The following is an 18,012-nucleotide window of genomic DNA, read 5'->3' on the forward strand; positions in this document are numbered from 1 at the left end:
ACTCACACCCACCTTGTAATTGAGAGTGATGACTCCACGCATTTCTGCAGGGAAAGGTTCATTTATTTACCAGCTTTTTCAAGGGAGCATACCACTGTTCAAAGCTCCATTCTCCCTCATAATGCAAGGGATTGCCAAGATGGATGCAGAACATACTCTCACATGTTAAACATTGTCTTATCATATGCTCAAACATGTCAAGACGGTTTAGCAGTCTACAAGCGCTCTCAAAGATTCAAAGTCTCCCCAACAATGGAAGGGTCAAAAGGGGAGGTCTCAGGATTCCTGTCAACTTATTGAATAGCATGAATGATCACAGTGCAGAACATATGCATGGTGTATGCTGACTGAAGTCTTAAAGGCCACCTAATCTTAACATCGCATCTGTCAGTGCTCTGTCTCACTGACTTCTGTTTTTTCCCAAAGAGTCAGTAGGACATGTAATGTACAGGTATTTTAAAGTGGGATCACCTAGGAAGATATTAATAGTACAATCAAGTGGATAACAAAACATTTACTCAGTAACAGAAAATGTTAGGGACTGTTACAAAAACAAGGTTCTTATTTACTTAGCACTAAGCATGGGCTGCTTGCCATATAATCAACAGAATGTTAAACAATTAGTGGAAATTCAAATCCAGCTAATTCATCCTGGCAGGTTTCAATCCAGTTCTATATGGCTTCTCGCACACAATGAAGCATTGCTCTGTCATGCTGTCTTGGATGTTCCTCCTGGTCAGTGACCTGATCCTCATTCTCAACATTGTCCTCAGTAGATTGCTATCAATCTCTCATTTCCTTTGCATCCAGAACATCTCCCCTTTGTCAGCTCCAGCTGTGAAGGGCACACTATACCTCAAATGATGTGGCATATTCTTATTTTTGCTGTAACTCGTTGGAGTGGTCTCGGAACGGAAACATCCTCAAGGAGGCCTGTTCCACAATGGTCCAGGTTAGGTATGAGAAGCATTGTAGCTTTGTTCTGTATTAGTGTGAAGGTTTCATAAAGGTGGCATGAGAAGCATTGTAACTTGTTCTATGTTAGTGTGAAGGTTTCTTAAAGGTAGCATGAGAAGCATTGTATCTTTGTTTTATATTAGTGCGAAGGTTTCATAAAGGAGTCATTAGCCATGTTTGCAGCAAATAGATATTGTCTAATAGTAGCTATCTCTGTCTGGCGCAAAGACCTGGGAAAACGCTGGGAACCTGAGAGTATTTAAGAGTCATAGCAGCTTCAAGGATATGTAGCACAAACGCCAAGCTGCATTCTCTTTATAAGTTGAAGATAACACTTCTGCTTCTATATTCAAACCCCCTTGTTTCAGCAGAGTACAATGCTTCCAGCTGGACCTACCTGCTCTGTCTGTTCTTCTTTTCTTCTCTTTTCTTCCTCTTAGTGCTTCGTGATTTGGAAACGCCGGTGTTGAAACTGAGGTGTACAAAGTTAAAAATCACACAACACCAGGATATAGCCCAACAGGTTTATTTGGAAGCACTAGCTTTCAGAGTGCTGCTCCTTTATCAGGTGGTTGTGGAGAGTGAGATGGAGAGTAATCTCACTCTCCACAATCACCTGATGAAGGAGCAGCGCTCCAAAAGCTAGTGCTTCCAAATAAACCTGTTGGACTATAACCTGGTGTTATGTGATTTTTAACTTAGTGCTTTATTTTCTTCTTCCCATTGATGATTCCCAGACCCTGGTGAAGATTCCCAACCTTAGGCTTGCAACAATTCCTGATATTTGATGATGATTCCTGGCCTCCAGTGAGCAACAATTCCTGGCCATCCAGCAATGACTCCAGCCTCCGGCAATGACTCCTGGCCGGGCACAGTGGCCTCCAGGCTTGCTGTGGTGACCGCCCAGCTTGGCGCAGTGGCCTCCTCGCATGGCGATCTAACAGCCTGGCATAACAGCCTCCTAGCATGGCGTGGTGATCTCTTGGCCGATGGCAGTCTGATGGTGTGTCGTTGTCTGCCCAGTGTGTTGGTCTGAAACAATCTCTCAACTGCATGATCCTCAAGGTGATGCCTGGCTTGGTCTTGAGGCTGGTGCAGACTGGAAGCTACTTGCTAGCCGTGGTCTGTTATTCAGAACTTTGATCTCTGCAATGCTGGACATTTTATTTCTCTATTGTCGAAAAACCTTGTAACTAAAGAAGCTGTACCTAGGTACCTTGTACCTGTCGGTGCTGTAGATGGCGATGTATTAACCTTTCGCTATACTCATTGACACTAAAGACTAATTCTCAACTCTAATTCTAAATTCTAGTAACAGTCAAATTCAAGTGCTTATTTAATTGCTTGTTTTAACCACATGTTAGTATTTAGTGACACATAATCATAGAAGCACACAATTTCTTCTGCAGTTCAACATCATCAAGCCTCTTAAATAAAAAAATCTAAAACTGGACGATCTCAGTTCATTACACATTGGATTCAAATAGTCAATATTTTGCCCACTGCCTTAGCATCTCCAAATCTCCTTCAAGTGCTTTTGAAAATTTCTTTAAACTCATAAACCCCCTAGTTTTGTCATCTGCAAACTTGGATATATTACATTTAATACTAGATCCAAATTATTGATATGGATTATGAATAGCTGGAGCCCAAGCACTGATTCTTGTGGCTCCACTTGTCACAGCCTTTCAACCTGAAAACATTTGTATATTTTTTCTGATTCATTTTTTCTTGGCTGTTCACCAGTTCTCAATTCATGCCAGTATATTCCTCTCCAATATTTTGTGCTTTGGTTTTGCTTAATAATCTCTGAAGGATGACCTGATAGGGTTTATAAAATCATGAGGGGCATGAGTAGGGTAAATAGACAAGGTCTTCTCCCTGGGGTAGGGGAGTCCAGAATTTGATGACAGAGGTTAAGGGTGAGAGGAGAAAGGTTTAAAAGGTACCCAAAGGGCAAACTTTTCACACCAAATGTGGTGTGTGTATGGAATGAGCTGCCAGTGGAAGTGGTGGAGGTTGGTTCTATTACAACATTTTAAAAGTATCTGAATGGGTATATGAATAGGAAGGGTTGAGAGGGATATGGGCCAAGTGCTGGCAAATGGGACTAGATTAATTTAGGATATTTGGTGGGCATATAAAGATACATAAAGGGCTCAAGAGAGGCAAAAGTGAACATTTGGCCACTGGAAAATGACACTAGATGAGTAATGGGGAACAAGATTTACTTTGCGTCAGTCTTTACAGTGGAAGAAACGAGTCATATCTCAAAAATTCAAATGAGTCGGAGAGGTGGAAATTGGGCAGAGCTGAATATGGTGATCATCACTAAGGAGAGGGTGCTAGAAAAACTGAAAGGTTTGAAGGTAGATAAACCACCTGGAACAGATGGATTACACCCCAGAGTTTAGATTCCCTACTATTTTTATGGAAACAGGCCCTTCAGCCCAACAAGTCCACACCAACCCTCTGAAGAGTAACCCACACAGACCAATTCCTCTAGCCTATAATTACCCTGACTAATGCACCTAACACTATGGACTATTTAGCATGACCAATTCACCTGACCTGTACATCTTTGGATTGTGGGATGAAACTGGAGCAGCCAGAGGAAACAGACACAGGGAGAACGTGCAAACTCCACACAGTCACCCAAGGTGGGAATCGAACCCGGGTCCCTGGCGCTGTGAGGCAGCAGTGTTAACCACTGAGCCACTGAGCCACCCCTTCTGCAGGACATAGCTAGGAGATAGCTGAAGAGATAGTGGAGGTGTTGGTGGTGATCTTCCAGGAGTCACTAGAGTCAAGGAAAGTCTCAGAGAACTGGAAAATCGTTAATGCAATACCCCTGTTTAAAAAGGGAGTGAGGCAAAGGACAGGAAATTACAGCCGATTAGCCTGACCTCGGTTGTTGGCAAGATTTTGGAGTCCATTGTGAAGGATAAGATTTCTTAATACTTGGAAGTGTATGATAAAATAAGGCAAAGTTAGCATGGTTTCATCAAGGGGAGGTCATGCATGACTAATCTGTTAAATTCTTAGAGGAGATAACGAGCAGGTTAGACCAAGGAGAGCCAATGGATGCTAGCTACTTGGACTTCCAAAAGTCTTTGACAAAGTGCCACACAGGAGGCTGCTGAGTAAGATAAGGGGCCACGGTGTTAGAGGCAAGGTACTAGCATGGACAGAAGATTGGCTCTTTGGCAAAAAGCAGAGGGTGGGGATAAAAGGGTCCTTCTCAGGATGGCAGTCAGTGACTAGTGGTGTTCTGCAAAGGTCAGTGTTGGGACAACTTTTTATTTTATACATTAATGATCTGGATGAAGGAACTAAGGGCATTTTTACTAAGTCTGCAGATGATACAAAGATAGGTGGAGGGACAGGTAGTATTGAGGAGGTGGGGAGACTGCAGAAGGATATAGAGAGGCGAGTAGAGTGGGCAAAAAAGTGGCAGATGAAATACAACGTGGGAAGATGTGAGCTCATGCACTTTGGTAGGAAGAATAGAGGCATAGACTATTTCCAAATGGAGAGAAAATTCAGAAATCTGATATGCAAAGGGACTTGGGAGTCCTAGTCCAGGTTTCTCTCAAGGTCAATGTATAGGTTGAGTAGGTAGTGAAGAAGGCGAATACAACATTGGCATTTATTTTGAGAGGACTTGAACATAAAAGCAGGGATACACTTCTGAGGCTTTATAAGGCTCTCAACAAACCACATTTAGCGTATTGTAAGCAATGTTGGGCCACATACTACAGGAAGCATGCACTGGCTCTGGAGCAGGCCCGAGGAGGTTCACAAAAATGATCCAATGAATGAAAGGTTTAACATATGAGGATCATTTGAGAACTCTGGGTCAATATGCAATGGAATTTAGAAGGATGAAGGGGGGGGGAATCTAATTGAAACTTACAGAATACTGAACAGCCTAGATAGAGTGGATGTTGGGAAGATGTTTCCAGATGTAGGTTTGCTCGCTGAGCTGGAAGATTCATTTCCAGACGTTTCATCACACTACTAAGTAACATCTTCAGTGGACCTCATGTGAAGCGTGGTACATGATTCCTGCTTTCTATTTATATGTTTGGGTTTCTTTGGATTGGTGATGTTATTTCCCTTGGTGATGTCATTTCCTGTGGTTTTTTTTCCTCAGGGGTGGTAGATGGGGTCTAACTCAATGCGTTTGTTGATAGAGTTCTGGTTGGAATGCCATGCTTCTAGGAATTCTTGTGTGTCTCTGTTTGGCTTGTCCTAAAATGGACGTATTGTCCCAGTCGAAGTGGTGTCCTTCCTTACCTGAATATATGGATACTAGTGAGAGAGGGTCAAGTTGTTTTGTGGCTCGTTGATGTTCATGTATCCTGGTGGCTAGTTTTTTGCCTGTTTATCCAATGTAGTGTTTGCTACCGTTCTCGCACGGTATTTTGTAAATGACATTAGTTTTGCTTGGTGTTTATATAAGGTCTTTCAAGTTCATTAGTTGCTGTTTTAGTGTGTTGCTGGGTTTGTGGACAGGAAATGACATCACCACAGTGAATGACATCACCATAGGAAATGACATCACCAACCCAAAGAAACCCAAACATATAAATAGAAAGCAGGAAACATGTACAGTGTGTCACCTGAGGCCTACTGAAGATGTTACCTAGTAGGGCGACGAAACGTCTGGAAATGAACCTTGCAGCTCAGTGAGCAAACCTACATCCAGAACCTCAACCTGAGCTACAAATCTTCTCAAAACTTGCAAAGATGTTTCCATTAGTAAGAAAGAGTGGGACCCGAGGGCACAGCTTTAGAGTAAGAAGGGAAGACTCTTTACAACAGAGATAAGGAGAAACTTTTTCAGCCAGAGTGGTGAATCTATGGAATTCATTGGCACAGAAGGCTGTGGAGGCAACATCATATTTATGACAGAGATAATTAGGTTCTTGTTTGTCAAGTGGATTGAAGATTACAGGGAGAAAGTGGTAGAAAGTGGTTGAGAAATTTATCAGCCGTGACTGAAGGTGAAGCAGACTTAACGAGTGGAATGGCCTAATTTCTGCTCCTATGTCTTAAAATCTTATGATTTTATTTATTTGTTTGGCTAGTTACATCCTCTAAAAATTTCAACTCGTTTTGTCATGAATTATTTTCTTTTCATAAATCTATATAGGAGGTAAAATACTGCACATATTCATTTTAGATACTTTTTAGTAATTTCTTACATTAGCAGAGCTATTGTCTTATTTAAATCAAAATATATTAATGCCTCCAATATGTATTGCATGTTGTAATTTCAAGGTGACAACTACAATATCATAGTTCTAACAAGTCACAATTATTCTTATCAATATTTGCCAGTTCTAATGTGTATATTCAAAAGTACAGACTACGGCACAATTTTGAGAAGATTTCCAGGAAACTACAAGCTGTATTTGAGCATTGGATTCCCTTAGATGGATGTTAACTGTAGTTGAAAACAGTTTAATCGCAATTCTGGATTAAGGTTTGTGGCGTTACTGTGGGATAAATGCAACAATTGTAATTATATTAGTATGTAACAGAGTTTCTAATGTTAATTTTGAATACAACTTTTCTAGGAAAGTAGTTAGTTGTTTTCCACTCTGCTCAGCCCAACCTTCTTAATAATTTAAAGACATTATGTAAAAGATGAGAATCATCTTAGATCATCTTAGTTAATTTCAACAGCTTTATAGTTTATAGCAAGTCTGCTGGGTAAAATAATAGTCACAGATCAAGGATTAGTAATTGTTGTTACTTTAAAGAAAATGTGAAATAAAGATAGCTGATTTGGCCATTTGGTAATTTCTGTGCAAAACATGATAAAATTCAGATTCCATTATCACTGTTTGCGATTGTTATTTAATTATAGCGATAGTGAGATTGATGAAAATTGTGTGAGGCTTGGCTGTTGGTAAACAATACCTTTGATTGAACATGATCTGAGTGCTGAGTGCCCAATTAAATTTTGCCTGTTCTGGTTAATGTATCCCCTAAGGTTGAAGTACGCATCTAATGTTTTTATAACCCCTTCATATACAGCAATTTCTTCATTAATCCTCTGTCTGACAGAATTCATTTGCAAAACTACCTATGACCTTGACAAGCAGACTGATTGGTTTCTTGCTAGATTTTTCTGTTAGTGCCAATGCAGGTCAGTATCTCTTAAATCTACAATGCCAATTCAGTGGCTTTGTAGCCTGATTCAGGCCTGCTATGTGCCTGAAGCACATTGGTAAAGTCAAGATTTTCTCCATTGCTTCCCTTCACTCTAGCCGCACTCCACATGGTAATTTCTTCTCTGTTATTGCCATTTCTTCCAGTGTCCTCTCGCTTGCCACCTTTTCATGAACTGAACTTTCACTTAATGTCTTTGTGCCTGTTGCCATCATCTGTTATCACCAGTTGTGATAGTTGTTTCATTACTTTCGCCTCATCGTAGTCCTAAACGGCTTACCTTGCATCTTTAAGTTATGATCATTGGTTCTGTAATCTACTGCTTATGTTTATAACATACTATATATTATATACATAAGACTAACACTCTACACTACAACTTTCCCAAGTCTCTGACTTTATTCATTATTTTGTTTATATTATTCTAAAGTATGAGCCCAATTTTCTGATCAGTAATAAGGAGAATTGAACCAACATGTGACATGAGTATACCTCATTTGATTTGTTAGAGGAAGTGTCATGCTAAATTTTGGGATCAAAGGCCAACCTGAACTGGGGTATTGCACACGGGAAAGACGTGATAACATGGAAAACCACTCGCTGCCAGGTATGAAAACTGCCCATTCAGTAGCAACATAGAAGGATTTTTCTGTAGAAGTGTTGCAGGAAGTAGACTCCAATTTGTACTGAGGTAATTTGTTCTTCTCCATTAAAGATGGAGCACAGGATTTGATGCTTCAATAGAGGGGAGGAAGCCAGAATAGGAACAATATATGAGGTTTCTCCAGCACTTTAACTGCAATTGAAGGTGCAGGTAAATATTTTCCCACAACTCAGTACTGCTAAAGGCCAGTTTGTCAATTTGAAAATGGTCTTTCTCGCAGACTTTGGTTGAGGTTGTATTATGAGGAGGACACAAAGACTCTGCAATGTGAAAGGCAGATTAGGTGAGTTTAGCAGATGGAGCATAATCTGGGAAATGTGAGATAATTCACTTTTTCAGAAGAATATAAAAGCAAAATATTAATTTAATCGAAACAGGCTACAGAATGTTAGAGTACAGAGACATCTAGGTGCCCTTGTACAGAAATCATAAAAATGAACAAGTAGGTATAACAAGTAAATAGAAAGGCAAATGAAATGTTGGCCTTTACTGCAATAGGAAAAGTTAGGAAGTCAAGTTACAACTGGAAATGGTACAAGGAATTGATAATACACATCTATAGTATTAGGTACAAATTTGGTCTCCTTATACAAAGACAAATATACTGCTCTACAGGCACTTCACAGAAGGTTCACTATGAAAGGTTAAACAGGTTGTTGAGGAGGGTTTGTCTACTCAGTATGGGTGGAAGTCAGTAACAGGAAAGGTGCAGTCATTTATTTCGTGTTTTCCATAGACACCCCATTAGCAGCAGAGAGATAGGAGAACAGATTGGATAGCAGATGTAACAGAGTTGTTATTATGGGTGACTTCAATTTCCCCAATATTGACTTGAACCTTCTTAGTGCAGATGGTCTGGATGAAGCTGATTTTGTCAGGTGTGTCCAGGAAGGATTCCTGACTCAATATGTAGATAGGCGGACTACAGGGGAGGCCATATTGGATTTGGTGCTAGACAACGAGCCAGGCCAGGTGTCAGATCTCTCGGTGGGAGAGCATTTCGGTGACAGTGACCACAACTGCCTCACCTTTACCATAGCCATGGAGAGGGATAGGAACAGACAGGATAAAAACAATGACTGCAGATGCTGGAAACCAGAGTCCAGATTAGAGTGGTGCTGGAAAAGCACAGCAGTTCAGGCAGCATTCGAGGAGCAGTAAAATTGACGTTTCGGGCAAAAACCCTTCATCAGGAATAAAGGCAGAGAGCCTGAAGGGTGGAGAGATAAATGAGAGGAGGGTGGGGGTGGGGAGAAAGTAGCATAGAGTACAATAGGTGATTGGGGGAGGGAATGAAGGTGATAGGTCAGGAGGGAAGGATGGAGTGCTTAGGTGGAAAAGAAGATAGGCAGGTAGGACAGGTCATGGGGACGGTGCTGAGCTGGAAGTTTGGAATTGGAGTGAGGTGGGGGAAGGGGAAATGAGGAAACTGTTGAAGTCCACATTGATGCCCTGGGGTTGAAGTGTTCCGAGGCGGAAGATGAGGCGTTCTTCCTCCAGGCGTCTGGTGGTGAGGGAGCGGCAGTGAAGGAGGCCCAGGACCTCCATGTCCTCGGCAGAGTGGGAGGGGGAGTTGAAATGTTGGGCCACATGGCGGTGTGGTTGATTGGTGCGGGTGTCCCAGAGATGTTCCCTAAAGCGCTCAGGTAGGAAGCGCCCAGTCTCCCCAATGTAGAGGAGACCGCATCAGGAGCAACGGATACAATAAGTGATATTGGTGGATGTGCAGTGCAGGTAAACCTTTAGGGCCTTGGATGGAGGTGAGGGAGGAGGTGTGGGCGCAGGTTTTGCAATTCATGCGGTGGCAGGGGAAGGTGCTAGGATGGGAGGGTAGGTTGTAGGGGGGCGTGGACCTGACCAGGTAGTCATGGAGGGAATGGTCTTTGCAGAAGGCGGAAAGGGGTGGGGAGGGAAATATATCCCTGGTGGTGGGGTCCGTTTGGAGGTGGCGAAAATGTCGGCAGATGATTTGGTTTATGCGAAGGTTGGTAGGGTGGAAGGTGAGCACCGGGGCGTTCTGTCCTTGTTACGGTTGGAGGGGTGGGGTCTGAGGGCAGAGGTGTGGGATATGGACGAGATGCGTTGGAGGCCATCTTTAACCACTTGGAAAGGGAAATTGCGGTCTCTAAAGAAGGAGGCCATCTGGTGTGTTCTGTGGTGGAACTAGTCCTCCTGGGAGCAGATACGGCGGAGGCGGAGGAATTGGGAATACGGGATGGCATTTTTGCAGGAGGTAGGGTGGGAAGAGGTGTAATCCAGGTAGCTGTAGGAGTTGGTGGGTTTGTAAAAAATGTTGGTGTCAAGTTGGTCGTCATTAATGTAAAAAATGTCGGTGTCAAGTCGGTCGTCATTAACAGTATGGGAAAGTATTTTATTGGGGAAGGGGAAATTATACTGCTGTTAGACAGGAGCTATGGAAAAAAATTAGGAACAATTGTTCTATGGGAAATGCACAACAGGAAGATGGAGGCTGTGTATGGAGCACTTGTCCTACTGAGACAGGAAGGAATGGTAAGGTGAAGGGGCCTTAGATGACAAGAGAAGAGGAGCTTCTTGTTCAGAGAAAGAAGGAAGCTTACTTAAGGTTGAGGAAGCAAGGATCTGGCACAGCTTCAAGGATTACAGGGTAGTTAGGAAAGAACTCAAAAATGGACTGAGGAGAGCTAAAAGGGGCATGAAAAAAGCCTTGGCGGGAAAGGCCTAAGGCATTCTACACTTGCGTGAGGAATAAGCGAATGATCAGACACAGGGTCGGACCGATCAGGGATAGTGGAGGGAACTGTTGCCTGGAGCCGGAAGAGGTAGGGGACGCCCTAAATGAGTTTTTTGCTTCAATATTCACGAGAGAGGGATCTCGTTGATAGTGAGAACACTGTAGACCAGGTTAATAGGCTTGAACAGATTGATATTATGAAAGGCTTGCACTCAGAAGGACTGACAATGGTAGCCTGGCAAACATCAAGAACACAGCTGCCCTGGAGTTTTATGCCAGTAGCTTATTTCCAGATCAAAACTGGAAACCTGTGTGCTATCTCTCAATCCTTAAGCAATCAATATCTCTCAATCCTTAAGCAATCAATTAACCTGGAATGCTATTGTTGCCAGTTTCTCCAGAGAACAGCTTTTAATATCCTTCTTTCATGATAAAGAGAATTATCTAGTTTAGGCAGTGCAGTTCTCCATCATCACTACTTTCCCTAGGTGCAAGGCACTATAGACTGCTTTGAGAACACCCTACCACCTGAAGAAGTCCTTGATCCATCAATTATTAAATTATATGTGCTCATTGATGCCAAGATAAGGAGCCTGCACCAAAATGCCTGAGAACTGCCATGGCTTTTACACGTTATAAAATTCACCAGTTCCTATATCCTTCCAAGGTCCTCAAACTAGATAGGAATGCCTGCTGGGAGACAAGAGTTACTTCCTCCAAACATGGTCATGATACCTTTACAAAACCCTCAGACCAACAGGGAAGAAGTTACAACATTGTTCACTTTCCAGGGCCACAATGGAACAGACAATATGACACCTTAAAATAAGAATTCAATACCTGGACCACTTCAGTTTTGCAATATTGCCCAGAAAGATATTACTGGCATACTGTGCCCTTCACAATCATAGAGGAGAAGAAATGGATGCTGACAAAATGGGGGAATTATAACAATCTTCTGATGAGGAAGATAAAGTTGAGGATCAGGACATTAGCCAAGAGGGCTGTCCAAGAAAGCAGGACAGAACAAAGCATCCACAAGGCCAGAGATGATCTAACTGAAACCTGCTTCTAGGATAAATGAACTGGATTTGAACTTCTGTTTAATGGTACAACATTCTTTTGATAAAATGGCAAGCAGGCCCAGAGTGGTGTAAAAAACATGCGGACCTTATTATTTTTGCAGTCTTTGACCTTTTATAGTGCCAAATAAATGTCTTATTATCCTTCTGATTCAACGCGTGACATATTACTTTCCTACTGATACTACTTCCAATTATCTCCCTTTGGAACGCCTACTGACCATTGGGGATTAAAACAGAAGTCAGTGAGACAGTAGATTAATATTGCACATTGCTAAGATTAGATAACTATCAAATACTTGTCAGGATATCATACCAAAGTGTTGTGCCCCAAAATCTCTCATGATAGAAAGCAAGTTGGGCAGAATCCTGAAGAATCTTCTTTTGACCCCCTCCATCACAGGTCAGTCTTTAATCTTTCAAAATGCACATGAACTGCTATACTGTCCTGAAGTTCTTAGACATTTAAGCTGAAAGAGGTAGTGGTTTGTGTAGCTTTTCTTGGCAGACCATTGCATTATATAGTAGAGTGGGCATGTGAGCTCCCATTGTATACCTCCAAGCTTTGAATGGCAGTATGTTTCCTTGAAAAGCTGACATACAGAATTAACCTTTCTTTGCAGAAGTATGTGGAATCGTCACTGAATCCATAAGTGTGAAATTAAATGTGCCGACCATGGTCTAACATATTCCCTGCATAATTTTAGCCTGCATCTGGACAGAAGATTCTCAGCAAACCAAAGGCTTCAAGGGACACCCGCATACACTCTCCAAACCAACAGGACTACGACAGAACGTTTTTAGCCTTCGTGCTGTTTACATTGAAATGCATTGCCTTGGTTCAACATCATGGTTCAAAGTTCCCTGAGGTCATACGCAGTCAAGGAACTGGTTGCTAGTGAGAAATGAGCAATGCTTGGCAATTACAATTCTTTCATCCTTGGAATGGTCTGAACAGGCTGCTCATCTCTCACATGGATTTAACTTAACCAGCATAATAGTGAAAATTACATAACCACAGACATTTTAACAGTGCAAATATGTTGACAAAAATGAAAGATTATTGACAATTAAGTTGCACCCATGCCACCTATGTGCCCTCAGCATGTTTTCTTCTTATCAGCTGCCATTAGTGGGTGACAAGGTGGCACAGTGGTTAACACTGCTGCCTCACAGCGCCAGAGACCTGGGTTCAATTCCCGCCTCAGGCGACTGACTGTGTGGAGTTTGCACATTCTCCCCATGTCTGCGTGGGTTTCCGCCGGGTGCTCCGGTTTCCTCCCACAGTCCAAAAATGTGCAGGTTAGGTGAATTGGCCATACTAAATTGCCTGCAGTGTTAGGTGAAGGAGTAAATGTAGGGGAATGGGTCTGGGTGGATTGCGCTTCGGCAGGTCGATGTGGACTTGTTGGGCCGAAGGGCCTATTTCCACACTGTAAGTAATCTAATCTAATCTAATCTAATCTATATTATATCTAAGTGCAATTGTGATGTCCGCAGCTGGAGTGGAGAAAGCCTACTGTGTCTTGGTGCTAAACAAAAAAAACCAAGAACCACAAAATCAGAAACAAAACCAGAAATTGCTGCAAAAAATAGCAGATCTGGCAGAATCTGTGCAGAGATGGCAGAGTTAACATTTCGAGTCCAGTGACTCTTCTTCAGAACTGGCAATTTTGCCAGTCCTAACTATTCAATTCAAGGACAGTTAGGATTCAGCACTAAATGTCCACATCCTATTAAATAATTTAAAAATTTAAGTTTCACCTTTCATCCCTCCTCAGTAAAAATGTCCCAGTAGCAAAGACGAGCATGGAATGCCAGCTGGGTATTTTCACCACTCTAACCCACATCTATATCTAGTTTCAAAAAAATCTAAAAATTCAGTCCAGTGTTTGTATTCATAAATCTTCATCTGACTTTTTCCTTTTTATATTTTCGTAGGTCTTATGTGCATTTTCAGCAACTTTTGTTTTCATTTCTTGGTAAACTTTATTTTTTAGGACAGTCCTTCCAAACACTCCTGATCTATCGATATTTTTACATAAATAGAGTTTGTCAGTGTTGGTTCTGTGGAGGACTCACAGCTCTGAGTCAAACGATTGTGGTTAAATACCACTCTAGACTGAAGTGCATTAGTAAACATTGCTGTGATATTGGGGGTCTGAGAAATACTGCACTGCAGAAGGTTCTGACTTTCAGCTGTGATATTTGAGGCCTCCTGTAGCCTCTCAGGTGGACATAAAATAAACATTACAAGTGGGAGAAGCAGAGCCACAAGCAGAAGCTATAATCATCAAATGAGAATTTTGGTTGCATGCTCAACTAAATTTGCCTGCCACCTTTCTTAATGCTTATTGGTGCGAGCTCTACAAGTGTGGCTTCTAATTGATGGAGACCATTGTTGATTTCTGACATCATTCAGCTGATTTCCTCTTGCCAGTGAGAAGGATTTCTGCTTCTGCAGGAGCCTCGCAGCACACTGCTTAACAGTTGGTAAGTGGGTGGCATTCCAATTGCCAGACAGCAGCAAAAGATGATTTTTCTAAACTGATAGTAAGTGAAATGTGAGGGTCAGGACTTAAGACATAGAGAGTATATAGGGAAATGCTGATTCTATATGAAAGCCAGGAAAGTTGAAGGTCTGAACATTCAAGCAATTTGAATAAAACTGTGACTGGGACATATAATGCAAAACTGAATAAAAATACATCTCATCACCACAGCTAAGGAGAAGGGAAGCATGCGAAACCTGATCAAGTAAAGAGGGTCATCATAACTGAGAATGTAGCAAACTTTAATGATACCTGACTGTAAACTGGATTTATTTACATTTGCTTGTTTGAAATTTTTATTTCAATTAGAATGGATAAAATATTGCTAGACCTATTAAAGTCACCCCAGCTTTCAGTAACAGTCATTGCTTTGTAACTGTGCAGTAGCAGTTCAATATTGTCCATACCAGACCTCAACCCAAAAAATAAAACAATCTGATTCCTTCCACCAATGTCAATGTGAAACAATTTCCTAACTAGGGTCAGCAAAGAGCTAATTATTTTGGTGCAAAAAAGGAAGTACTCTCTGTACTTTTATCTGGTATTCTTACTTCATAAAGATAACTTGCCTCCAATGGAGTATTTTCAGATGGAAGCAGCATCTCTTTCTGATATTTAAATTTCATTCCTGATGGATAAAGCACAATTTCCATTTGGCAAAAAATGTAATTGTATTTTGTTTAAAAAAAAAAGCCGTCTGTAGCTTCTCCCAAGAGATAGGAGGATTTTGGCTTAAAAATAATCCATCTGTACTAGATATAGATTTGTTTTAGCATTTTCAGACTTCTGGAGCTTCATGTAGGCCTTTCAAATTCCACTACAAAATAAAGAAGGGCAACTATACTAGATACAGGTAAGTACAATACTGAAGAGTATGTTCTAATTAATAGAGGTTTATAAAATCATGACGGGCATGGATAGGACAAATAGACAAGGTCTTTTCCCTGGGGTGGGGGAGTCTAGAACGAGAGGGCATAGGTTTAGGGTGAGATATAAAAGGGATTTAAGGGGCAACTTTTTCACACAGAGAGTGGAATGGAATGAGCTGCCAGAGGAAGTGATGAAGACCGGTACAATTACAACATTTAAAAGGCATCTGAATGGGGATATGAATAGGAAGGGTTTCAAGAGACATGGGCCAAGTGCTGGCAAATAGGACTAGATTAGGTTAGGATATCTGGTAGGCATGGATGAGTTGGACTGAAGCTTTCCGTGATGTACATCTCTATGATTCTAAGAGAATCATTTTTACATTCTGCAATAAAATGTTAAATAGTTGAAATGTCAACTTTCAATTTTAACTGCAGTAATTAAACAAGTTTTATTGTAATTCAATAATTTAAAAATAAAATGCTAATGTTTGCAACAAATGCTTAAACATTCAACTGTAAGAAAAGCCAATAAAGTTGTCGCAGTAAGAACAATATACATCACTGACACTCTTCCTACCTTTTTCAGTTTTGTAATTCCACTGTGTGCTCTAATTGATGCCAAAAGTGCAGAGTGTTCATTCTCTGGTGCAATAAGTGAATCTTTTTTAAGGTTACTGTTTATCACTGTATCAGAAATCTGGCAAAAATAAGGCACAGAAATAGCACATTTGTCAGAAATGACATTTTGAAACAGCTGGAATTCTCATGAAAAAAAATCTTTGAATCAGAACTAAACAACCAAATGATATTTCTACCTTTCTAAGCCGTTCTTTGTTTTGCCCTGATTGGATAGCTTCCATTAGAGAACTGTGTAAGCACTCATCTTTCTGTACAGGCTTCTGAACGATGGGTTTGAATTTCTTGACAGGCCCAAACATGTTGGTACTGGGTTTGATATTGAAACCATTTGTGTGAAAGGAAGGTGAAGGTTCTGACTGCATCACAAATACTGTTTCAGTTCCTGAAGAGGCGACAGTAGATATTGCAGGCAAATCCGAGGCGCATGAATCACCTTGTTTTATAGCAGTATCATGACTTTTAATAGAATCTGAAAATAAAGTTGAAATTGGATTGATTGCAAAGGTCACAGATGCTCTAAATGACTGATTAATTGGAACAGTGGAAGTCACGACTTCTTTCACAAAAGGTGAATGCACTTCACTTTGTGGAATCTGTTTATTTGCAGTGGGACATTGCTGGTCAGCAGAAAAGGCATTCTTTATGAGTAACTGGGAAGATTGTGATTGTGATGTAACTTTGTTGAGGGAGTCTGTTTGATTTGACACATCTTTAATAATTGAATTCTGATATGGAACAGCTTTAGCTTCCTTATGTTCTGTCATTTTTTCAACATTTTCTGCGTTGGAATGGAGTGCAAACCCTGTCTTCTGTTGGTTTTCCATGAAACCTTTTTTTAAGAGATTCACAGAAGACTTCTCCTCAGCAGGTCTAAACTTATGTTTATCCTCAGATTTACTGTCAAGTCCACTGTTACTCTGAACATTAGATTCATTTCCAGCTCCAGTTTTTGTTAACTGCATGCCTGTGTAGCGGCAAATTGCTGAGGCAACATACTGACTTGATGTTCTTCTGCAGGGCTTGATAAAATTACTCTCTGCTCTAGGATGGGTACTTTCCAGTACACTTGCCATTTTTTGATTCAATGGCATAACTGACAAAAATGGTTTTTCTTCATTGGAATGCAAGCAGGTTTTAAGTGACTTTTTACTGGCAGCTGTACTCTGTGCAGTAACTGCGTTAGATTTGGGGGATATATTTGTCAACTTTTTTGCTGTCTCTTGCAGTTGAAAATTACCAGCTGTGCAGCCAGTTGCATTTATTGCCATAGTTGTACTTGGGTTAGCACAATACAGATTATCCTTATCCAAACATTTTGCATTCCAGAACATTTTTGCTTGTTCTAAACGTGATTCCTTGTCACTGGCTGCTGTTGTAGTATTTTTGTCTTTTTTTTCTCTGATTTCAACAAGTATTAAATTGCCTTGATCATCAATCTTCATTGCGTTTGTGGCTAATGACAAGCTTACTCTTCCCTTGGGATTTACAATTGGCTGTGGCGGAATAACTGTGAATGTTCTCATACCTGCTTTTGGAATACATTCATTGGTAAATTTATTGGCAGTATTTAACCACCTGGCTGATGTATGCTTGTGTTCTGGAGCATAATTTGCTGGTGAACAATCCTGACCCTGAATCAGATGTTCTGCATGGATTTTCTTCGTTATTTCAGCTTCTAAGGTTATTGGGTCAACCAACACTGGTGGAATGTTGTGCACATCTTTCTTACCATTTCCTCCAACCTGCATATCATACTTCAGTTCAGTTGCAGGCACAATCATTTTAAATTTATTTTCTCCTGATATTATCTCATCATGGATGTCATTCATCTTTTCCTGTGAACTTTCCATTGTTTTTTTAATGGGCTCTTGTCTGATGTCTGGACAACTGAGAAAATTTACAGGATAGAATGTGTCAAATGAAACATCAGGTAATGACTGTTCTTGAATACTGATTACTGAAGTTTCAGTCATTGTTTCTGAGTGTGTTTGCTGATTTCTATCTGTATCGTGAACTTTTACTTCTGTAGATTCCAGTACTTCTTCCTGTAATATTTTCTCTTCAATTTCCTCCTGGCAAGTCCATGATATTTCATCAATGATTGTCACTGGGACAGATTCTTGTTCATCAGTGATTACGTTAGACAAAGTGGAAGATTTTTTTATAGCCGATTCTTGCACAGCTGCTAAATAAATAACCAAAGGTTGCTTGTGAGTCTCAAAAGATGTTCCTGTCTTATCACACACTTATCACCTATGTATCATCACTAGTTGTGAACTTCTCCCCGTTCAATAAATAGTGTTATTGCTGCATTTTTATCATTTCAGTGATTTTAAACCTCTATTATTAA

General features: G+C 40.8%; 1 protein-coding gene and 1 long non-coding RNA gene across 12 annotated transcripts in view; one reads left to right on the forward strand and one right to left on the reverse strand.

Moving 5' to 3' along the window:
- LOC148149940 (uncharacterized) overlaps positions 1 to 18,012 on the forward strand; it is a 65,238-nt gene that overhangs the window by 26,167 nt on the left and 21,059 nt on the right. The window lies entirely within an intron of this gene.
- The window catches only part of cobl (cordon-bleu WH2 repeat protein), a 374,039-nt gene that overhangs the window by 26,059 nt on the left and 329,968 nt on the right, over positions 1 to 18,012 (reverse strand). For 8 of the 11 annotated variants that reach the window (XM_043690114.2, XM_043690116.2, XM_087987211.1 and 5 more), the window contains 2 exons: positions 15,839 to 17,847; positions 15,601 to 15,720 (listed from right to left, as the gene is read on the reverse strand). In XM_043690114.2, coding sequence (XP_043546049.2) covers positions 15,601 to 15,720; positions 15,839 to 17,847 — 2,129 coding nt within the window. The remainder of the gene's footprint in view (positions 1 to 15,600; positions 15,721 to 15,838; positions 17,848 to 18,012) is intronic. The other 3 variants (XM_043690115.2, XM_087987212.1, XM_087987210.1) reach the window with 1 other exon arrangement.

The sequence above is a fragment of the Chiloscyllium plagiosum genome, unplaced genomic scaffold (genome assembly GCF_037043375.1).
Source record: "Chiloscyllium plagiosum isolate Xiang-an unplaced genomic scaffold, Cpla_swu_hap1 HiC_scaffold_5, whole genome shotgun sequence".
NCBI classification, from domain to species: domain Eukaryota; kingdom Metazoa; phylum Chordata; class Chondrichthyes; order Orectolobiformes; family Hemiscylliidae; genus Chiloscyllium; species Chiloscyllium plagiosum.